This window comes from Scyliorhinus canicula, chromosome 1, assembly GCF_902713615.1.
Source record: "Scyliorhinus canicula chromosome 1, sScyCan1.1, whole genome shotgun sequence".
NCBI lineage: Eukaryota > Metazoa > Chordata > Chondrichthyes > Carcharhiniformes > Scyliorhinidae > Scyliorhinus > Scyliorhinus canicula.
In genome coordinates, this window is record NC_052146.1 from 202839541 (window position 1) to 202864434 (window position 24894).

The window sequence follows — 24894 nt, forward strand, 5'->3', positions numbered from 1 at the left end:
TATCCTCATAACTGAAGTTTCCCATTCCTGGAACCATTCTTGTAAACCTCTTCTGAACTCTCTACAATATGTTCACATCTTATAGTGTGGCATTTAGAACTGTGCATAATATTCCAGCTGATGTCTAACTAGAGTCTTGGATACGTTCAGCGTAACCTCCTTGCTCTTGTACTCTTATGTTTTATTAACTGCTCTCTCCAGCTGTCCTGCCACCTTCAATGATCTATGAGGGTTTTGGCAGTAGATGAGCTGAAGCGGAGCAAAGTCAAGCAATGTTACAGAGGTGGAAATAGGGAGACTTGATTGCACAAATATGAGATTGGCAGCTCCTCTCAGGATCAGATGTGATACCAAGGCTGCAAACAGATTGGTTTAATCCCAGGTGGTTGCCAGGGAGAGGGATGGAGTTGGTAGCTAGGGAATGGATTTGGGACGGGGGAGGGACTGAAAACAATGGCTTCAATCCTGCCAATATTTATTCAGGGGAAATTTCCACTCAAGTACTGGCTGTCGGACGAGCAGTCTGATAATTTAACGGCATTGGAGGAGTCAATAGGAATGGTGCTGAGTTTGGGGATGTCGCCAAGGGGCAGCATGTGGATGAGGAAATTGGTGGATGCAACAGGGGATTACCAGAGGTAATGGTGGAGCAACAGGAAAGTAAGCCATTACAAGAGCTACTCTGGTTCTGAGTGAATTGATAAAGAATCAGACAAGACCAGTCCCACCAGCAGGACACAAGGAAGTAGCCCAAACCGCTGTGCCTCTTTGAAAGAGCCATTCAATTAGTACCATTGCCCCGCCCTTGCCACACGATGATGGTTAACATGCTGTATTTCCATCAGTTTATTTATGTCAACTACATGTTAAAAACAATCTTATCTGAAATAATAAATACTCCTGGTTTCAATGTAATGCTGAGGATGATGTTGAAATGTATGGAATGTAGATCTATAAAGATTTCAACGTTTCTCAAAAAATGGACACTGAAACTTGTCTGCTGGTAATAATGAGCACTGGTCAAACATAGAAGTAAATATTGAGCCCTGAAATTTTAGAGAACATGGATTTTGTCCCATGTTCCATTTTCTGTCTTCTTCCTTCCCCCCAAGTGGGAAAAGTACTATGTACATACTAATATCCAAATTAGGAGTAGGATTAGGCCACTCGAACGTACCCAATCATTCAAGAAGATCATGGCTGATCTGATTATGGCCTCTACTTTTTATCCTCCCCATCTCATCAGCAGCAAACCTGGTCACTGCATCCCAATAAATCTTCTGATCGAAGACAGCTATTTTGACCTTTCTGTTAAAACACACATTGTGTGAAAACAGCACAGAGAGTATGGTTCTAATATTAAAATATTTGTTCTTCCCTCAGCAAACATCGGCAATTCTGGCATTAGCTCCATTACCAGATCACAGAGTTGCGGTGTGAGGAATTTTGGTATGTAGCCTACTTCCTGTCAATGCTTGTGGGCCACCTAGACACACTCCCTTAGGCCTCTTGCTCTCCTTTTCTTCTGCAGAGTTTATGACAGATCTGAGGCAGATAGCAATATTGGGGGAACAGCCAATCCATTCAGGCAAACCATGCCAGCTTGTATGTGGCTGGCCGATGGGCAAATTAATTTTGATGCCATTCAAACTCTTTGTCCCCTCTGTTAGGACCTAGTTTTCAGAGATTGGCACAGACGATCTGATGTTTCTTTCAAAAATAAGTTGAAAAGGTGCCTGTGACGGAATTGCGGCCATGCTCCAGACCCATCAATGAAACAATTTTCCTCAGCAGACTGCCTTCCGCCTCTCGTTGTCACTCACCTCACACACAAACAGAGGTAAATGAACGCAGAAATATAGCCCGGGTCATCAGGGTATTTTATAGGTAGGAGTCCTACTCGACGGCCATAATCAAGGGCAGTGTGCGAGGTTGAAAAAAACCCACCGATATTTAACTCTGAAATCCGAAAAGTATTTAATTCCTTGATACTTTTCACTTATTAAAGATAATCAGTGGGAACCAAAAGTATCCAGTGGTTTCTCTTCAAAAATTTATTTTTCACATCTTCAGTCGCTCTGATCATGCAATAAGTACTTTTTAAGGTTAACATACAAAGATTAAATAGTGACTGTTACCCTGCTGAAGGGAACTCAACTGCATTGTGCACAATCGATTCAAGGGCGGCACGGTGGCAAAGTGTTTAGCACTGCTTCCTCATAGCACCGGGGACCTGGAATCAATTACGGCTTTGGGTGACTGTGTGGAGTTTGCACGTTCTCCATGTTTCTGCATAGCTTTCCTCCAACAGCCCAAAGATGTGCAGGTTATGTGGTTTGGCCATGCTAAAATTGTCCCCTAGTGTCAATAGATGTGCAAGTTAGGTACGGTTACGGGGATAGGGTGGGGGAGTGGGCTTGGGTAGGGTGTTCTTTCAGAGGGTCGGTGCAGACTAGATGGACCGAATGATCTCCTTCTGCACTTGTTGGGATTCTATGGATAAAAACAATCACTTTAAAGGGTTCAAGTTACCCAGCCAACACAGCCTGTAATGTACTGCATATAGTTTTGTTATTACTGGTTGGAAATATTGAAACAATCTGGAAAATATATATATAAAAAATTACAATACAATGAACGAGTAAAATTTAGTTATTCCATAGGTAGTTGTTGCTGCACACAGCAAATAACTCAGTTTTAGTTATTTTTGGCCTCCTACCAAAAACGATATTTTACACCATGTTGTACCACAGTTCAAATTTGCTGTTTTTACATTAATCTTGACCACCAGTGAGTTTGTGGAACAGCTCTTCATCCAGGGTCTCATTCTGGTCCTTGGAACGTGTTGACAGAAATATATAGCCGCCAATGTATTCGTGAACAATCTTGCAATTTGCATTGAGGCATGTGAGTGCTATGGCCACACTCTGATCAAATTCAATTTCAACCTGAAATTAAAATTGACAGATTATTTGTGATTTTGAGGTGACATAGCGATTTGCGTCAAAATGCAATTCTATACAGAATATATAAAAAGGTTCCTTAACTTTCCAGTAGATGGAGCTATCTCCTAGAATGAATAATGTTGCAAAAACATTAATCACCGGCAGTGAATCAATGTGGTGTTCCTAGTTCCTTCCTTAAAACATTTTAAAAAATAATATAAACTCCAGTTTACGGAATCATTGACTGATGGGGCACAGAAGGAGGACATTTGGTTCAGAATGCTTGCGTCAGTTCCCCGAAAGAATCACCAAATTAATCCCGTTCTCCTGCCTCTCCTCCTACCAGGTACCATGCCTGGAAAGGGCATTAGTGACTATTGGCTTCCATTGGATTGGCCCATGGTTGTGCTTGGTGTAAGTACTGCAGTGGTTTGCTGTCTGGCTGATCAGGAAACTCTCCCACTCTTACCACCGCCCGGCGCACGGGTAGCATTTGCAGACTGTTTGGTCACCCTGTGAATGGACCTTCCATGGGCCTGAGGTGGACTGAGAACACAGGGATTCTGGCCCAGAGGTAGGGATGCTGCCACACGCCAACCACACCACCAACCGCCCCCCCCCACCCCCCACAAACCCATCTCTACCCCCGTTTTGAGTCTTCATCTAATTGCCTTTTGAAAATTATTACAGAATCTGCTTCCACCACACTATCATGCATTCCAAATTATAACATGATTAAAATCCTTCATGATTTTGAACACATCTATACAATTTCCCCCTAACCATTGCTGCTCCAAGGAGAGCAGTGCCAGCTTCTCTATTCTCTCAACATAACGGAGGTCTCACGTCCTGGCATCTGCAATGTAAATCTCCTCTACACGCTCTTCTTAAAGCGTGGTACTCGGAGTATTCCCGCTGGGATCTAGCTATTGATTTTAGAAACTTTTGAATTCTATGGCACTGTTTATAAAGCCAAGGTGTGCTTCCTTAAACAATTCAAACATGTTTTTTTTAAATCAGACTGAACCTATGGGATTTCAAAATTATTCCTATTTTTATAGACCTTGGGTGCAATTCTCCGCACTCACGACGGTGCGGAGAATAGCGGGGGTCGTAAATTTTTACGGCCACGCTAGTCCGACGCCCTCCCGCTATTCTCCCCCACCCCACGCCCGACACGAATCGCTGCCGCCGTTTTTTTTACGGCGAGCAGCGATTCTCAGCTGGCCGATGGGCCGAATTCCAAGCCCTTTACGGCCGTTTTTACGAACGGCAAACACACCTGGTCTGGCCATTCGTAAAAACGTCCGTAAAGTCCTGATCTTGGCAACCATGGCACCGATTGGCACGGCAGTGCCAAGGGTGCCATGGGCCCGCGATCGGTGGGCATCGATCGCGGGCAGCGGGTCCGATCCCCGCGCACTCTTTGTCCTTCCGCCGCCCCGCTGTATCAATTCGCGGGGCGGCTGAGGGGCATCCCGGACCGCGCATGCGCGGGTTTCGCGCAAATGCGCGATGACGTCATCCGCACATGCGCGGGTTGGAGTCTTCCAATCCGCGCATGCACGGCTGATGTCATGCGACGCGTCAGCCGTCGCAAACACTGGCAAGCGGGCTTAACGAAATTCGTTAAGCCCGCGATGCCGGAGTTCACGGCCGCGGCATACTAGCCCCGACCGGGGACCAGAATCGGTTCCCGGTCGGGGAGGGGGAGGCTGGCGTCAAACCCGCCCGGTTTTGACGCCAGCCTTACGATTTCTCCCTGTCTGGGAGAATCGCGCCCCTTAAACTTCCAAATTCGGTTTCTTATTAAAAATTTAAAAAAAAGATTGCATGCAACTTGGAAGCGTGACTTAGGTCTATCCATCATCATATGGCAAGCATTACAATTGCCAAGGCGTAAATCAAATTAATTCCTCACGTTTAATGTGCAAAGTGCAGATGTGTGAAGGTACCAGCTAGCTTGTGTGAAGCGGTCACTTCTCATGGGGTGATATTTCCTGATTTTCAAGTACTTTTTTAGAATTATTCTTTCTCAGGATGTGGGTGCTGTTGGCTAGGCCAGCATTTATTACCAATCTCATTGCCCTTGAAGGGGGTACAGTAGCACAGTGATTAGTACTGTTGCTTCACAGTGCCAGGGACCCGGGTTCGATTCCTGGCTTAGGTCACTGTCTGTGAAGTCTGCATGTTCTCCCCGAGTCTGCGTGGGTTTCCTCTAAGTGCACCGGTTTCCTTCCACAAGCTCCGAATCATAGAATTTATAGTGCAGGAGGCCATTCAGCCCATTGAGTCTGCACTGGCCCTTGGAAAGAGCACCCTACTTAAGCCCACCGCCACCCCATCCCCATAACCCAGTAACCACACCTAACTTTTTTTTTGGATACTAAGGGCAATTTAGCATGGCCAATCCACATAACCTGCAATCTTTGGACTGTGGGAGGAAACCGGAGCACCCGGAGGAAACTCACGCAAACACGGGGAGAACATGCAGACTTTGCACAGACAGTGACCAAAGCGGGAATCGAACCTGGGACCATGGTGCTGTGAAGCACCGAAAGACATGCTTGTTAGGTGAATTGGACATTGAATTCTCCCAGTGTTGCCGAACAGATGCTGTAGTTTGGCAACCAGGAGATATTCACAGTAACTTTATTGCAGGATTAATGTAAACCCACTAGTGACACTAATAAAGATTATTATTATATAAATATATCTGTGTAAAAGATAGCTCCGACGTTGTCAAGAAGAAAGTCTGTACGCAAAATGTTGTCGTTTTCATTATTGCGCCCAATGAAATGTTTTCAAAAATAATTTCATTTAAGTTTTAGTTTAAGCAGGAAGAATTTTTTATTTTCAAATATCAAGGAAGAGTGAATGATGAAACATAGGAGTTTCTATTAACCAATACATATCATAGTGTTTGCTTATTGTCATGATAGGGAGAGGGAACTTGGGTGCAGAAATAGAGTCCAAGATGTAGGGTTAAACAGATTGAGGGAAAAGACTGCTAGCAGCAGTGTCAGAGGGATTCTCCACAGCCTGAGTTAGCTTGTCCCATTCAGACGTAACCTCGCTAGTGGGAATATACAGGATGCCCTGGTTCAGTCAGGATTATCCACTCAAGATCCATTGTCATTCAGGTCAACTTTGTTTGACCAGCCATTAGCCCGTCACAGAGTCTGATGACCAATTTGTCCTTCAATGGAAGGTTAGTTGCATATAAATGGCATAGCTCTCTTTTGTAGAAACGGGAGTGGGAAATCAGACAGCTAAGATAACGATAATGGATTCAAGTCTGGCCATCACAGGGGAGAACCTTTGCTTGAGGGGCTGGGTGGAGCTTAGAGAAACAGAAAGAGAAGAAATGCTGCTTTGAGCAGGGAGAAGGTTATGTAAAACATCCAATAAGGTCATAAAAGTTGCCACCAAGGGGGACTTTGGAAAAGGGTTGTAAACAAATGTCCCTAACAGAAGAAAAATTGCTAAGTAAATGCAAGTATTGCCTTGGCCTGTCTGTGAGAGCGGCATGGTTATTTAATGTAATGTCTACTGGCAACTAGTGTGTTAAGGTTAAGAAATTGCATGCAATCTGTCAGTGTTAGAGCTGAAGTAAAAGTTTAAATATGGTTTTATTTTTCGTTTTAATAAAGTTTGGTTATAAAATTTCTTATATTATCACTCCTGGAACAAATTCGTCTTTCTGCACCCCATTGAACCTTAAAAAAGTTATGGCATCTGATCCAGTCTCTTGGCCACTGTGTTTTTTTATGTTTTTAAAAATAAATTTAGAGTACCCAATTCATTTTTTCCAATTAAGGGGCAATTTAGCGTGGCCAAAACCTACCCTGCACATCTTTGGATTGTCAGGGCGAAACCCACGCAAACACGGGGAGAATGTGCAAACTCCACACGGACAGTGACCAAGAGCAGGGATCGAACCTGGGACCTCGGTGTCGTGAGGCAGCAGTGCCAACCACTGCACCACCGTGCTACCCCCTCTTAGCCATTGTTGAAAGCTGACAAGGCATCCATAACAGTTACGGAGTAGCATCAGTAAAGTACTCTTTAATCTCTTCATTGGATAATGATATGCCAAATAAGATCCCCTGTTATTTTTGAGTTTTTGAAATGATGGTAGGCTAATTTGTAACTCACCTGTCTGATTTCCCAGTTGACATTCCACTGTTTTATGTTGCTATATCTCCATGTTGTGATCGGATCCTTTGTTGCCATATCTATTCTTATTAATCGATTGTAGGAGACACCCAACAGTTCATCTTTCTTCGTTCCTCTGAATCTATAGAAGTGAGCAATTTTGTGATGCAGTTGGGTTTAAATAATCACATTTTCCTTTCGGCTTTCAAAATAAATTGCATTCTTAAGAACAATTACATAATAACAAATATAAAGATCTCACATTATGTAACTTTATAGGTACTAGGCTCTCTAAACACTTTGTACTGAAATGTAGCTTTTGTTATTTGTGGATAAAGAATGCATTACAATAGTACCCTGGAAGATGTTCAAAAATGTAATGAGGCCAAAATGTACAGATTTAGGTAGGGGTTATTGTGTTTGTGTGTGGAAACCATCATGTGGAATCTTACTGATTAACATCAGCCTTGCATGAGCTGCAATTTCCTTTAGCACAATATTGGCGAATCTGAATGAATACTTGCCAGTTTTGGCCATAATCTGCCTGCTGCTGGTTTCAATGTCATCAATCTGCCTTGGATGCTGCTCAGGCTGAAGTAGGTGATGTGCATCCTCAACATTCATTGAACCTACACTTAATTTGCAAGTAGGCAGTCACATGACGTACTCTGAATTATCTGCTCTATAATTTGGTCATTTTGAATTCTCCCTCCGTGTACCCGACCAGCTGCTGGAATGTGGCGACTAGGGGATTTTCACAGTATCTTCATTGCAGTGTTAATGTAAGCCTACTTGTGACAATAAAGATTATTATATTATAATAATCTGTATATAGTGTATATCATGCAAACAAATTTGATTATTGGTTTTAACTTTTTTAATTATATCAGCCTTGCCCATATTCGCTGCCCATCCCAGCATTCGCTGCCCATCCCTAATTGCCCTTCAGAAGATGGTGGTGAGTTACCTTCTTGAACCGTTGCAATCTATGTAGTGTAGGTACAGTTCTGTGAGGGAGGGATTTCCACAATTTTGACTCAGTGACAGTGAAGGAACGACAATATATGTCCATGTCAGGACGGTGAGTGGCTTGCGGGGGGGATCTTACAGGTGGTGGTGCTCCGCTCCCAGGTATCTCTTTGTCCTTTCATGTGGTAGAGATTGTAGGTTTGGAAGGCGCTGTTGAAGGAGCCTCAGTGAGTTACTGCAGTGCATTTTGTAAATGGTAAACTCTGCTGCCATTGTGTGTTGTTGGGGGAAGACGTGAATATTCATTGTGGTGGAAAGAATGCCTATCAAAAGCGATACTTCGTCCGAGAGGGAGACGAGCTTCTTGACTGTGGTTAGAGCTGCCCATTGACTTCAGTTTTTGCCAGGACTCCAAGATGCCACACTTGGTCAAATGTTACCTGATGACAAGAGCAGTCACCATTACCTCACCTGTATAACGTAGTCTTATAGCATTGTGTTTCCAGCTTTCATTTTTATTAAGGAGAGGAATTCTTGGTGGGGAGCCTGTGTAATACCTGGTGCAAAGTATGACAGTAAAAGGGTGATTGTTTATTCTTTGGATTATTATTCCTGTTCACTGCATGCGTAATGGTCCAAATTTCTAATGTATGAGTTCTAAGTCTGGCTTCGTAAACTGTGTTTGTTGTAATTACAAGTAGAGAATTGGGAGCGAGCCTGAAGCCTTAACAAGGCGACCACAGGGTCTTCCTGGATGAATGGGAAATGATGAGTTGTATGATTTTTCTCATCTGTAACTATCTTGTGTTCTTATTGACATGAGGTCCTGTTTCATCCCACCTTATCTGAACAATTTTCCCCTATTCTCTCCTTGTCTTACTTTCAACTCTGGCATATTGCTTCTCCCTCTCACTGGAGAGAAGAAGGAGCTGTACAGAGCAGATAGGGAGAAACAATTCCCACTCGTAATAGAATGGAGAACGAGAGGGCACAGATTTAAAGTGATTTACAAGAGAAGCAAATGTGACGTGAGAATATTTTTTTCACTTGAGTCTGGAATGCTCTGCCTGGAAGTGTGGTGGAGGAATGTTTAATCAAAGTATTCCGAGAGGACATTAGATGATTATTTAAATAGAAACAACGTGCATGGGTGCAGGGAAACGGCACTGGAATGGCATGAAGTCATTTTTAAAAATTAAATAATTTTTATTCAAATTTTTCAACAACAAATTTTCTCCCAACAATAAAATAAACAAGGTATAGAAATAAACAGAAAGAAGAACCCCCCCCCCCCCAATACAAAGCAATACATTAATATCAATTCAAAAAACAAGAAAGTAGCAAACAAACAGTCGCAAAAACAAACCCCCTTAACAGATCCCTAACCCACCCTCCCTTGCCCCCCAACCCCCCGGGTTGCTGCTGAGATTGACCACCCTCTAACCCTCCTCCAGAAAATCGAGAAAGGGCTGCCACCGCCGGAATAATCCTTGCACCGACCCCCTCAGGGCAAACTTGACCTTCTCCAGCGTGATGAACCCGGCCATGTCGTTAATCCATCCTCCGGGCTCGGGGGCTTCGCGTCCCTCCACTGTAAAAGAAACCTACGCCGGGCTACTAGAGACGCAAAGGCCAGGATACCGCCCTCTCTCGCCTCCTGTACTCCCGGCTCCGACGCTACCCCAAAGATCGCGAGCCGCCAGCCAGGTTCCACCCTGGAACTGACCACCTTGGACAAGGCCCCCGCCACCCCCTTCCAAAACCCCTCCAACGCCGGACACGCCCAGGACATGTGGGTGTGGTTCGCCGGGCCTCCCGAACACCTCCCACATCTGTCCTCTCCCCCAAAGAACCGGCTCATCCTGGCCCCAGTCATGTGCACCCTATGCAGCACCTTCAGCTGAATTAAGTTGAGCCGTGCGCAAGAAGAGGACGAGTTCATCCTCCCCAGGGCGTCCGTCCACATCCCCTCATCGATCTCTTCCCCTAGCTCCTCCTGCCACTTCACTTTCAGCTCTTCCACCGAGGCCTCCTCCTCCTCCTCCTGCATCACCTGATAAATTGCCGAGATCCTACCCTCACCGACTTACATCCCCGAGAGCACCCTATCCTGCACCCCCCTAGGCGTTAGTAGCGGGAACTCCGCCACCTGCCGCTTAACAAACGCCCTGATCTGCATATATCTGAAAATATTCCCAGGGGAGACCCCACTTCCCCTCCAACTCCTCTAAAGTCGCAAACTTCCCATCGAAGAAAAGGTCCCCCATCCGCCTGATGCCTGCCCTATGCCAACTCAAAGACCCACCATCTATTCTCCCTGGTGCAAACCGGTGATTGCCCCGTATCTGGGCCCACACTGAGGCCTTCACTTCCCCCCCCCCCATGCCACCTCCACTGACCCCAAATTTTGAGGGAAGCCAACACTACTGGACTCGTAGAATACCTTGCCGGGGGGAGTGGGAGCGGGGCCATCACCAATGCCTCCAAACTCGTACCCACACAGGACGCCACCTCTAACCTCTTCCATGCGGCACCCTCTCCCTCCATCACCCACCTACGGATCATTGCCAAGTTCGCAGCCCAGTAATACCCACACAAGTTGGGCAACGCCAACCCGCCTACCTCCCTGCCTCGCTCCAGGAATACCCTCCTCACTCTCGGGGTCTTCCGCGCCCACATGAACTCCAGAGTACTCTTATTAACCCTACTAAAAAAAGCCTTCAGGATCAATATGGGGAGGCACTGGAAGAGAAACAAAAACCTCGGGAGCACCATCATCTTAACTGACTGGACCTTACCCGCCAAAGAGAGTGGCAGCGCATCCCACCTCCTAAACTTCTCCTCCATCTGTTCCACCAGCCTCAAAGTTTAGCCTGTGCAGGGCCCCCCAGCTCCTAGCTATCTGGAACCCAAGATATCTAAAGCTCCTCACCGCCCTCTTCAACGGGAGCTCTCCTATCTCCCTCTCCTGGTCCCCCAGGTGCAGCACAAACAGCTCACACTTCCCCACGTTGAGCTTATAGCCCAAAAAATCCCCCAACTCCCCAAGTATCCTCAGCACCTCTGGCACCCCCCCCCCCCCCCCCCCGCTGGATCCACGATGTACAACAGTAAATCATCCGCGTACAGCAACAACCGGTGCTCCTCCACCCCCCCCCTCCCCCCCTGCACAATCCCCCTCAAGTTCTTCGAATCCCTCAGCACCATGGCCAAGGGCTCAATCGCTAACGCAGGGGAGACAAGGGTTAGGGTTAGCCGAAAGTCCTCCGACCTCCTCCCATTCGTCACCACAATCGCCACCGGGGAGCTGTACAGCAACCTCACCCAGCTGATGAATCCCTCACCAAACCCAAACCTCCTCAGCACCTCCCACAGGTAGCTCCACTCCACCCTGTCAAAAGCTTTCTCCGCATCCATCGATGCTACTATTTCCGCCTCCCCATCTGCCGACACCATCATCATGACATTGAGAAGCCGCCACACATTGACATTCAGCTGCCTCCCCTTCACAAACCCCGTTTGGTCCTCATGGATAACCATCGGGACCACATCTTCCACCCTCCTGGACAGTATCTTAGCCAACAACTTTGCGTCCACGTTGAGGAGCGAAATCGGCCTGCAAGACCCACACTGGAGGGGGTCCTTATCCCGCTTCAGGATCAGTGAGATTATTGCTCTTGACATCGTCGGGGGTAAAGTCCCCCCCTCCCTCGCCTCATTCAGGGTCCTCACAAGCAGCGGGCCCAGCAGATCTGAAAACTTCTTATAAAACTCCACCGGGAACCCGTCAGGCCACGGTGCTTTCCCTGTCCCCAGCGCCTCCATCAGCTCCTCCAACTCGATTGGGGCCCCCAGACCCCCCCCCCCCACCCGCTCATCCTCCACTCTTGGGAACTCCAGCTTATCTGAACACCCCATTAATATCCCTACCACTCCGCACCAGGTTCCCTCCTGCATCTGTGGCTCCCCCTATCTCTCTCGCTGCATCCCGCTTCCGGAGCTGGTGGGCCAGCATCCGACTTGCCTTCTCCCCGTACTCATATACCGTCCCCTGCGCCCTCCTCCACTGCGCCTCCGCCTTCCGGGTGGTCAGTATATCGAACTCCGTTTGGAGACTGCAACGCTTCCTCAATAGCCCCTCTTCCGGGACATCCGCATACCTCCTGTCCACCCTTACCATTTCTTCCACCGACCTCTCCCTCTCAACCCTCTCCCCCCTCTCCCTGTGTGCCCGAATAGATATCAGCTCCCCTCTAACTACCGACTTCAGCGCTTCCCAGACCACTCCAACTTGCACCTCCCCATTGTCATTAGCTTCCAAATACCCCTCTATACCCCTACGGACCCGCCCACATACTTCCTCCTCTGCCTGAAGCCCCACATCTAACCTCCACAGCGGGTGCTGATCCTTCCCCTCCCCCAACTCCAGGTCCACCAAATGCGGAGCATGGTCAGATATGACTATCGCCGAATACTCCGCCCCCACCACTCTCGCTGAGGACAAAAAAGTCAATCCGGAAATAAGTCTTGTGGACATGAGAGAAAAAGGAAAACTCCCGACCTCCCGGCCTCTAAAACCTCCAAGGATCTACCCCTCCCATCTGATCCATAAACCCCCTCAGCACTGTGGCCGCCGCAGGCCTCTTGCCTGTCCTTGGCCTCGAACGATCCAGAGCTGGATCCAACACAGTGTTAAAATCCCCTCCCAAGATGAAGCCCCCCGTCTCCAGGTCCGGGATCAGGCTCAACATTCGCCGCAAGAAGCCCCCATCGTCCCAGTTGGGGCCGTACACATTAACCAGAACCACCCGCTCCCCGTGAAGCCTACCACTCACCGTTACGTATCTACCTCCACTGTCCGCCACCACACTCGACGCCACAAACGACAAGCTCTTGCCAACTAAAATCGCCAACCCTCGATTCTTCGCATCTTGCCCCGAGTGAAACACCTGCCCAACCCAGCCTCTTCTCAGCCTCACCTGATCCGCCACCTTAAGGTGAGTCTCCTGGAGCATAGCCATGTCCGCTCCCAGCCCCTTCAAATGCACCAAGACCCGGGACCGCTTCACCGGTCCATTCAGCCCCCTCATGTTCCATGTGACCAGCCGAATCTGGGGGGGGTCTTCCCCCTCCCTCTGCGCCGGTCAGCCATAGCTCTCCCTCGGCTCACCACGTGCCCGCAGAACCCCCCAGGCCCGTTCCCCACGGTGGCAGACCCCCCCTCCCAACCTCCCCCATCACCAGCAGTTCCCCTTCGGCCCCTGCAGCAGCAACCTTGTACCCCCCCCCCGTTTTCTTCCTGCGTTTCCATCCCAAACCCTGCCCCCCCCCGGACCCAACAGGTGGGAAAAAGACGGGCATATGACCCAGCGGGACCGCAAACAGCTCCCCAGCCCTCCACCAGTGAAAAAACGAAAAGGCACCCAAATAAATAAATAACAGCCCCAAAAAGCGAAAAAGCAGAAAAGCAAAAAGGCATCATCAAACACAACCAATAAAAGCAAAAGGATACCAAGGAGGACAAAGCCTACGGACTATGTACATCATTCCCCAGCCCCCCAGTCCTCAGTTCGAGTCCAGCTTCTCTGCCTGGACAAAGGCCCAGGCCTCCTCCGGAGAATTGAAGTAGAGCTGGCGGTCCTTGTAAGTGACCCAGAGGCGGGCCGGCTGTAGCAGGCCAAACTTCACCAACTTCCTGTGAAGCACTCCCTTTGCCCGATTGAAACCAGCCCTTCTCTTCGCCACCTCCGCGCTCCAGTCCTGATAGATCCTGATCTCCGCATTCTCCCACTTGCTGCTCCTTTCCTTCTTCGCCCATCTCAGCTCACACTCACGGTCAACAAAGCGGTGAAAACGGACCAGCACCGCCCTAGGCAGCTTGTTCGGCCTGGGCTTCCTCAACAGCACTCGATGGGCACCCTCCAGCTCCAACTGTCCTTGGAACGACCCCGCGCCCATTAATGAGTTAGTATGACAGCCACGGAGGCCCCCAAATCCGAACCTTCCAGCCCCTCCGGGAGGCCCAGAATCCACAGGTTCTTCCGACGGGAGCGGTTCTCCATCTCTTCCATTCTCGCTAGCCACTTCTTGTGGAGCGCCTCGTGCGACTCCACCTTCACTGCCAGGCCCAGGAGTTCGTCCTCGCTCTCCGAGGCCTTTTGCCGTAGCTCTCGGATCTCTGAACCCTGAGCCGCCTGAGTCGCCATGAGTATGTCCAGCGAGGCCTTAAACGGTTCCAGGATCTCAGCCTTCAGCTCTCTGAAGCAGCGCTGAAGCAGCTCCTGCTGCTCCTGCACCCACTGCTGCCACTTCCCCGCCCGCCGCCATCTTGTTTTTCCTGCCTCGCACCTTTCTCTGCTCCAAAGCCGATTTTTTGACCGCTCCGCTCCTGGTCCAGTCCATCCACCGGCAGATAAGCACCGTGGATGTGTTCCCACACGGGGAAAAGTCCAACCAGCACCGCTACAGGCCCTTAAAAGAGCCCAAAAGACCAAAAATAGCAGGAGCTACCGAACGTGCGGCTTAGCTCCGCATCACCGCAACCGGAAGTCGGCATGAAGTCATAATGCTCATTTGGAGAGCTGGCACAGACATGTTGGGCCAAATGGCCTTTTCTGAACCCTAACACTTCACCATTCAAGATTGCTTTTTGTCCTTTGGAACTATGTTCTTAAGTCATTTTGCCTTTTTTGCTTCCTTCCTTCAAAAACATCTTTAAAATCCACCCCCAACGTACGTCTTGTTTCTCTGATTAATCTTTCTGTCCTCTGGACCAGTGTTCTCCTTTTCCCATCTGAAGTGCTTGGAGATACGTTTTTTCCGGGTGCTCCGGTTTCCTCCAACAGTCTAGAGATGTGCAGTTAGATGGATTGGCCATGCTAAATTGCCCCTTGATGTACAGGTTAGGTTATGGGGATGGTGTGGGGTAGATGGTGGAGTGGATCTGGGTAGAATGATCTTTCGGAGGCTCAATGGGCCAAATGGCCTCCTTCTGCAATGTAGGGATTCTATGAACAGTCACACAGAGTATAATAAATCTGCAAGTTGTTGATAACTTTTGAGATCAGATGTTGGTTGAGTAAATTATTAGAAACAATGTGATTTAGGACGGATAGTTTTACAGAAATTAATAACTAATAATGTTCAGTTATTTTATTTGCATCTTTCATTTTTCAACACCCAAGAGGCAATACAGTAGATTTGCCCTGCCTCAGTGTATGCAGTTAGTGTCTTCAGTCTTCCCAACAGTCTGACTGGGTTGCTGCAGAGAAGCAATGAGGCCAGACGCTTTGCCATGGAGAGAGTTATTTTGGCACTTTCCTCTTTTCTTTTTACAGGTCAGTAATGGCACCAGGTGGCAGCACGTGTTATCTGTCTCTGTATTGATGGAAGATAGCCTGTGTCATAAACTGAAGGGGGACATATTTTGGTCCACGTGGAAAAAAATGCAAAAATGTAAATTGCCTGGCAAATGTGGTTAAAAACATTTCAGTGTTTAATTTCTTTTTGCTTGAATTAGATGAAATTTTTTTTTTCAACAAACATTTTATTGAGGCATTTATGGTTTTAAAACAACAAAAGATACAAATACAAATGTAAACATAATTCAGTGTGAAACAACAACCATACCCCGCCGACTACACACACAATTTCTGAGTCCCTTCATCTCCTCTCGCTGATCCCACTTAAACTGAACTAACTAAACTAACTCCCCCTACCCCACTTATTCCCTAACCCCCCCCTCCCTACCCCACTTATTCGCTAACCCCCCCTCCCTACCCCACTTATTCCCTAACCCCCTTCTCCTTATTGTATCAGCTTGCAGTTTAGTTTTCCCCGAAGAGGTTGATAAATGGCTGCTACCTCCGGAAGAACCCTAACACTGATCCTCTCAGGGCAAACTTCTCAAGCCTGAGCAACCCCGCCATGTCGCTAACCCATATCCCGATTTCGGAGGCTCCGTGTCCCTCCACGCTAATAAGTCTGTCTCCAGGCTACCAAGGAAGCAAAGGACAAAATGTCAGCCTCTCTCTCCATTCTGACACACCAAAGATCGCCACCTCCGGACTTGGCACCACCCTAATTTTTAGCACAATGGACATGGCATCGGCAAATCCTTGCCAGAATCCCCTAAGCAGCGGATATGTCCAAATCATGTGGACATGATTTGTGGGCCCTCCTGCACACCTCACACACCTGTCCTCTACCCCAAAAAATCTGCTCATCTGGGCCACCATCATGTGTACCTGGTGGACCATCTTGAATTGTATCAGGCTGGCACATAATGAGGATGTGTTGACTCTGCTCAGAGCATCCTCCCACAAACCTGCCTCTAGCTCCCCTCCCAGCTCATCTTCCCACCTGTGCTTCACCTCCCTTATCTGGGTTCCCTCCCACTCTAAGTTCTTTATAAATTTCTGAGACCTTCCCCTCCCCAACTCCCGTTTTAGAAACTACCCTGTGCTCCTGTGGCGGTAGAAGGGGAAAGGTCAAAACCTGCCTTTGCACAAAGTCCCTCACCTGCAGAAAGTGAAACCCATTCCCACCCGACAATTCGAAGTCCTCCTCCAAATCCTCCAAACATGGAAAGCTCCCATCAATAAACAGATCCCACCAGCCTCTCAATACCTGCTCTCTGCCACCTCCGAAACCCGATATCCAACCTCCCCGGACAAACCAGTGATTGCCACAAATTGGAGCCCACACCGACGCTCCCTCCACTCCCATATGGTTCCGCCACTGTTCCCAAACTCTCACAGCCGCCACCACCACCGGTGAGAGTAAAGTACCGAGCCGGCGAGAACAGCAGATTTGCCGTTACCAGCGCTCCTAAACTTGTGCCCCTGCATGATGCCGCCTGTACCCGCTGTTGCCCTTTTTAATAATGAATCTCTATTTATAATATGATGTTATGTCCCAACAGCGTCGCCAATACTGTGGGTATTTCTATTTATTTTGGTGAACCACAAGTCTTTCCCTTATATCAGTCAAATGACCACATAACCAGTTAGTCAGTTCAAAAGATGGTTTATCTACACACAAGGACTACTTTGACATGCAAGCACAATATCTACTACAGGTTAAACTGCACCTATCAGCTACAATAACCTATACTTAACTTCAGGGCAACCGGCACTGTGCAGATGGATAAGGCCTTTCTCTTGATCTCACGTGGCTGGTTTGAAGAAGTGGCTCTGTCTCTGCTGGGCTCATCCATCAGGTAGTGATCGTTGGTCTTGAACTTGGCTGGCTGTTCTTGCTACAGTTGGCTGGAACAGGCCAGATTCAAAGGAGACTGGCACAGGCCGGATCCAAAAGAGACAGAACACATGGCTGTGTCCTCTTTTATCCTCTGGGATTTTGCGCTCTTTGGGGCGGTCCTTGATCTTGGACCCAATAGTTCGACAGGGCTCCGATCACTGCCTTCAATTTCGGCCAATAAAGGGGCGGGTGCCTTGGTGGCTAGGCAGGTCCTTAGCGGTCACTGACCTTGGCAGTTGGGCTCTCTGAGTAAAGGGAATGGCGCCAATCAGTCTGTGGCTGTATCGGTTTCTTGAGTGGAGTCCTATTGTTCCGGGGAAATGGGCCATTCGAATGCAAATGAGCAGGGGGGAGGTTTCGATCAGGTCTAGCTACCTGTGTTTCATATACACACAATCTCTGTATCTGTCTGAGTTCTGGGTTGGCCATAATTTCATGGTCCTTTGCAGGTGGCCCTCTCGGATGGCTATACCGCTCCCATAATGATCCCTCCCCCTTCTACCCACTTCCTGATCATAGCTATATTTGCCGCCCAGAGTAATTTCTAAGGTTTGGTTGGGCTAACCCTCCCTCACCTCAGCTCCGCTGCAACAGCACTTTCCTTACTCGTGGGTTTTACCCGCCCACACAAACCCAGAGATCACTGCATTAACCCACTTAAAAAAGGCCTTTGGTATAAAAATAGGGAGACACTGGAAAACAAACAAAAATTTTGGGAGAACCGTCATCTTTACGGTCTGTACCGTCCCCGCCAGTGGCAACGGGAGCATGTCCCAACTCCGAAAGTAGGCAAACAACAGTGGGGAGAGTGGGCATCTCTGCCTCGTCCCCCGGCTCAGTCTGAAATATTCCAAGCTCACCCGGTTCGTCCGCACACTCGCCACCGGCGCCAGATACAGCAACCGGACCCAATCTACAAAACCCTGCCCAAACCCAAACCGCCCCAGGACCTCCCACAAATACTTCCACTCCACCCAGTTGAAGGCCTTCTCTGCGTCCATAGTGGCCACCACCTCTACCTCCCTCCCCTCGGATGGCATCATGATGACATTCAAGAGCCTTCTAACGTTGGCCGTTAACTGTTGACCTTTGACAAATCCCTTCTGGTCCTCCCTATCAACCCCGGAACACTATTCTCGAGGCCAAAACCTTGGCCAGCAATTTGGCATCAACATTTAGTAGGGATATGGGTCTGTATGACCCGCATTGTTCTGGGTTCTTCTCCCGCTTCAGAATCATTGAGATCAAAGCCTGTGACATTGTTAGGGGAAGAACACCCTGCTCCCTAGCCTCATTAGATGCCCTCACCAGCAGCGGATCCAGCACCCCAGAAAACTTATAAAATTCCACTGGGCATCCGTCCAGTCCCGGTGCCTTGCCCGACTGCATCGCCTCCAACCCCTCTACTACTTCCACAATCCCGATCCAGGCTCCCAGCCCCTCCACCAGCCCTTCCTCCACCTTCGGAAACTTCAAACCCTCCAAGAATTTCCTTATCCCCTCCAGCCAAAATAGTGTTCCCCCTCTATCCTTCACTGTTCCTATCTCCTTGGCCGCCTCCCTTTCCTTAGCTGGTGTGCTAGCGTCCTACTGGCCTTCTCCGCATACTCATATACCGCCCCTCTCGCCTTCTTCAACTGCCCCACCACCTTCTCTGTGAATATCAGACCAAACTCCATCGGCAGCTTCTGCCGCTCCTTCAACAACCCCGCCTCCGGGACTTCCGATTACCTTCTATCCACCTGAAGGATCTCCGTAACCTGCCTATCCATCTCTGCCCGCACCACCTTCTCCCCATGAGCCCATACCAAAATCAGCTCCCCACTAACTACTGCCTTCAGCGCCTCCCTAACCGTTGCTGCCAAAACCTCCCCAGTGTCATTTATCTCCAAATAATTCTGGATGGTCTCCCTCACCCGCACACACACCTCCTCATCCGCTAACAGTCCTACATCCAATCTCCATTGTGGGCGCTGACCCCCTCCTTGCTCACCCATTATGGGGCATGGTCTGACACAACAATCGCCGAATACCCGGCATCCACCACCCCCGCCAGCAAAGCCCTGTTCAAAACAAAAAAAATCAATCCCGGAGTAAACTTTGTGTACATGGGAGAAAAAAAGAAAATTCCTTTCTCTTGTTCGTCAGAAACCTCCACGGTTCTACCCATCCCATCTGTTCCATAAACTCTTTTAGTTCCTTCGTCACGGCTGGCACTCTCCCGGTCCTTGAACTCGACTGATCCAACCTTGGATCTATAACCGTATTAAAGGCCCCCCACATGATCAGCCTATATGAGTCCAAGTCCGGGATCCTCCCCAACACCTGCCTCATAAACTCCACGTCGTTCCAGTATGGTGCATAGATATTCACTAGTACCACCGGCATCCCCTCCAGTTTCCCACTCGCCGTAACCTACTCCCCGAGTCCGCCAATATACTCCCTACCTCAAATAACACCTGCTTATTGATCAATATCACTACCCCCTAGTTTTAGAGTCCAGCCCTGAATGGAATACCTACCCAACCCACCTCTTCCTCAGCCCAGTCTGATCCACTACCCTCAGGTGTATCGCCTGTAGCATTGCCACTTCTGCCTTCAAACTCTTCAAATGGACGAACACACGAGCCCTCTTGACCGGCCCATTCAGCCCTCCCATCTTCCCCCCATAACCTTTCTTCGGCCAGCCTCCAGCCCGCATCCCGCGCCTCCTCAAGTGCCCACCATCATCGACCCCCAATTTGTCTCCAAGCGCCAGTCCTTCCCCTGTCAGAAGAACGATTCCGCCCTCCTGCCCCCCACAACAAAATAACAATCCCAACCCCCCTCAACAAACTGATCACCTGTCACCCCTAGTGTGCTTCCATGAGCTACCCGGCCCAGCTAGCCTGGTAGCCCCTGCCCATGGCGCCAATCACCTACCCCCACCGATCTCCGTTCCTCCCCCCCCCCTCCCCCGCTCAAACATAAATATGCAAAACATCACAATCCTCAACAAATACAAAGAAGAAAATTCCACCCACCGTCCCCCATAAAGAACAAAGTTCCCAAATCCCCAACAGCCCAAACTTAGTGCAAAACAATATATACAAAACCCAAAGATAAAAGAAATTTAGCTGCATATCAAGAAAACAACTACTCGCCCCCAGGTAAAATGTCCTCCATCACCTGCCAGTCCCTTGTCCTTAACAAACTTCATCAACTCATCTGACAATCCGAAATAAAGTTCCTGGCCCTCTTAAGTGACCCACAAACGCACTGGGTACAGCATGCCGAACTTCACCCCCTTCTTAAAGAGGGCCGATTTTACCTTATTGAAACTTGCCCTTCTTTTGGCCAGTTCCGCACCCAAGTCCTGGTAAATACGCAGCTTGCTGTCTTCCCATATGCAGCTCCTTGTCTGCCTGCCCCACTTCAACATCTGTTCCTTGTCCATGAACCGGTGCATTCATACCACCATCGCCCTCGGCGGCTCATTGCTCAGCGACTTCCTCATCAGCGCTCTGTGCGCCCTGTTCACCTCCAAGGGTCGAGCAAACACACCTTCCCCCAGCAGGTTCCCGAACATACACGCCACATATGCCCCCGCATCCGATCCCTCGCTGCCCTCCGGGAGGCCAACAATCCTCAGGCCTGCAAATCCTCCACTTTCTCTTACAGCCTCTTCTGGTGGTCCTTCATCAACTCCATCTCCAACGCCATCACGGCTGGCTGATCATCATGCTCAATAACTGCCTCTTCCACCTTCTGGATCGCCTGGCCCTGGGCTTCCAATCTCTGTTCCACATGATCAATCCCCGTCTTAAATCGGATCCAGGTATTCCTTTCTTTGCTGAGCAAAGCTCTCCTGGAGAAAGACCACCAGCTGGTCCATTGACCATTGGGCTGGCAGTTTCGGTCCCTGACCCTCCGTCATATTCTCCTGTGCTGAAGACTCTACTCCCTTCTTCGACCAATGATCTCTCCTTTTCAGACCCCTTCTGGTCCACAAATCCATACACTGGTGGGGAATCCTTCTCCTCTACTTCACCAGTCCCCTGTTTTGTCGATCAAATCCACCGTAAATCAGGGAAAAAGATCCTAAAGGTCCACCACGAGCGGGAGCTACCAAATAAGCGACACTCACTTCATGGCCGCCACCGGAAGTCCTGTGTGGTTTTTTTTTAATCATTTAATTTTTAAAACTGATATTGAACAATTATTTTGAAGAAATCATGCTGAATTCAATATTTGTCCAAATGGAAGCAATTTACGTTGTGAACATTAAAATCAAACATCTTTTCCTCAATTCCATTGAGGTTTCATAACCTATTTTCAGTTTACAAATTTGTTCCATGCCTCACAATTAGCAGCACAATAGGTACTTGTATTTTTGTGCAAATATAGAGACTTTTATGTAAATGCAGTGTATGATGTTTTCTATCTTCACTTAAAATATAAAATTCACTCTATCATTGGGAAGTGCCTGAAATATTCAGACTGATTAGTCAGTGGTTGTGTAAGTTATTTCTAGAAATATCAATTAATCTGACAATTTCATTATGAATTTTGTATGCTCATACTCTAATTAAAGCTTGCTTTTATGACATTTACGCTTGCATGTTGTAATGTGTATGTATTGGGTCTGTTTTGGCAGGTCGAATTGTGAATGTTCCTGCAGTCACATGTCACTTACCTGACTATGAAATAAGAAACTCCAAAATCTGGCAGAGACTGCCATGCCTGGATGAATCGCATTTTGGCTTCTACCAGGGTCATCTGGGCAACATTCTGATATGCTTCCAGGATACGCATAGTCAACTGTAAACCAAACATTCAAGAGAGGATTTATTGTGATGTAACTATTGTCACCAATACAATGACTCCAATGTACCCAATATAGCTTTTTGATAAAATGTATATGAGTGGGAGCATACAGCACGCACACACTCCCCTTGTGTGTCTAAGTATAGCGTGGTTTGAATATTTTCCCGGAGGAAGAATAGACAGATTGAAAAGCAAGCCAACTTGTCGCTCATATTTCCTTCACCACCCACTGTGATTCAGTAACTAACTTTGCTAGGGGCAAGAATTTGATCTTAAATTAATAAGGATAGGTCTTAAAATTCTTTAATGTAAAGGAGCTGCAACAATTATTTTTGCACTTTTGGGGTCTGATTTTGAGCCCGCACTAGCTGCGCGTAAGATCAGTGACGCAGGTGCAAAATCCGTAGGGAATAGGGATTCTCTCTGGAGAGATCAAATTTTCCGATGTTGTCCACCTCGCGCCGGGGATGCAATGAGCTTCATGCTCATAAAGGGCAGTAAACCTCATTTAAGTAGATTTTAATGAATTTAAATATTATTAACGGGCTGCCTGCCACATGATCCCCTCTTTTTAAATATTCACACCTCGCCGACATGATATCACGCCAGTGAGGTTTACAACAAATGTAGCCAGGCTTAGGGCAGTGGAGGCAGGGGATCACTCCAGGGGCACAAAGGTAGGTTTATACCCTGCGGGGAGAGGTACTACTCCATGGCACAGAAACCAGCATCTGCAGTGTCAACCTGTGCCAGGGGCAGTGCTGGGGCGGGCCCAGTAGCAGCCCCGTGAGGGGGGGGTTCATTTATGTGTGGTATGGGGGTGGGGGAGTGAGCACAGTGGTGCGGTGAAGAGGTTGGAGTGCTGGCGATGATTGTCAGGGGGGGCAAGGGGAGTGCCAGTGGTAATTGCCAGCGGAGGAAGGGAAATGTGGTGATGGGGGGGTGGGAAAGAAAAGCCATAGGCTGGTGTAGCACATGGCTAAATTGCTGGCTTTGAAAGCAGACCAAGGCAGGCCTGCAGCGTGGGTTCAATTCCCGTACCAGCCTCCCTGAACAGGCGCTGGAATGTGGCGATTGGGGGCTTTTCACAGTAACTTCATTTGAAGCCTACTTGTGACAATAAGTGATTTTCATTTCATTTCATTTTATATACCTCAGTGGTGGGGGTTGTTGGGTTTCAATGTTGATCGGGGTACCCTTTAACGATGGCGCCCTGATATCTGTGGAGCCAGTACTGGCTCAATCAGGCCCCACCCCACCAGAGTGACAGTGTAAACCACGCCCAATCATTGTATTCTCAAAAGTGGCTCAAGGTCTTGCGAGAAAACTAGTCTGTGCAACTAGAGAGCTACATGCCGGTTTTCAGCATGAACCTGACACTTTGCCAAATTCTGATAGGATTCCGCTCTTGATCTCTTCACAGCGTACTATTCCATTGCCAACATGAACTTGCTCATAGTTAATCATGCACTTAGACAAGATTGAGAACAGAGACAAACGCAATATTATATTTACTTACTTCTGCACCCGCTTTCTTCAATACTATTTACTGTCAGAAATTAATATTGGGTTATAGGGATGCTGATACTGATACCAGAGGCTGGTACAGCCGCTTTGTGCTGTTCCTCCATCATTTTTGAAAGCCAATTTTTAAAATTGAGCATTCGTTCCAAGTGAGTTAAAGATAATTTATCTTTCACTTTCTGGTGTAGTGCAGCATTGGCAAACAGGTAGTTAGCCTGTACTGTAGATCAGAAAATGGTAGTTGGCACAAAAGAACATCCAAAGGTGAAAGAATTATCAAATGGATACTATACCAGTGACGACAATCTGGAGTCTTAAAGCTGTTCACCTTATTTATTTATGATTTGGATGAAGGAATAGAGCAATGTATATCCGAGTTTGCGGATGACATTAAGTTAGGAGGGACAGCAGGTATTGCAATTGCAAGTACCAGTTTGCAAAGAGGCTTAGACAGATTAAGTGAGCTAGCATACCTATGGAAATAGGTATAGCTCAGTTGGCTAGACAGCTGGTTCGTGATGCAAAGCGAGCCAGCAGCGCGGGTTCAATTCCGGTACTGGCTGAGGTTATTCATGAAGACCCCACCTTCTCGACCTTGCCCCTCGCCTGAGGTGTGGTGATCCTCAGGTTAAATCACCATCCGTCAGCAAAGCGGAAAGCAGCCTATGGTTATCTGGGACTATGGCCACTTTACGTTTACGTTTATTTGAAATTCATTGTGGCCAAGTGTAAGGTAATTCACTGTGGGCCAAAGAAAAACAGATCAGAGAATTTCAAAATGGTTCAGAAACTAAGAATGGAGAAGAGCAAAGAGATGTGGGTGTTCATATCGCCAGGGAAAGTTCACAGAGAAGCATATTATATAATTGTGTCGATAAGAGACTTATTGACTATCTTTCAGTACCTGTTTAGTTTTGAACTTTTTCAAGTATCTTGGTGACACCAGTGATTCTGGGTTCATGTCCATGGCATTTGGGTCACGAATCACCGGGGGCACAGAATTTACATTCTTCATCTTTAAGAAAGACTGAATGTCATACACCTCGGTGGGATATGAGCTGTCAGCCATTGTCTTTCCCTTTGAAGCCAGTTTACAGGCAGCCATCCATTTGGCATACTGTGTTTCCTGAAACAGCAAACCCTCGATGTTAATACGAACCTTTCACAATATCAAAAGAAATGGAAAACAAAATTAATTGAGGATTGTGAGAGAGTTAGCAAATCTAAAACA

General features: G+C 47.9%; 1 protein-coding gene across 2 annotated transcripts in view; it reads right to left on the reverse strand.

The window, feature by feature from the left end:
* Positions 1-2031: 2031 nt before the first annotated feature.
* Positions 2032-24894, reverse strand: part of fermt1 (fermitin family member 1) — a 114171-nt gene continuing 91308 nt past the window's right edge. Inside the window, exons 12-15 of one of the 2 annotated variants that reach the window (XM_038806298.1) lie at positions 24568-24822; positions 22009-22133; positions 7104-7245; positions 2032-2948 (exon numbers count right to left, since the gene is read on the reverse strand). In XM_038806298.1, the coding sequence (XP_038662226.1) occupies positions 2775-2948; positions 7104-7245; positions 22009-22133; positions 24568-24822 (696 nt within the window). In that variant the 3' untranslated portion in view covers positions 2032-2774. The remainder of the gene's footprint in view (positions 2949-7103; positions 7246-22008; positions 22134-24567; positions 24823-24894) is intronic. The other variant, XM_038806307.1, reaches the window with a different exon arrangement.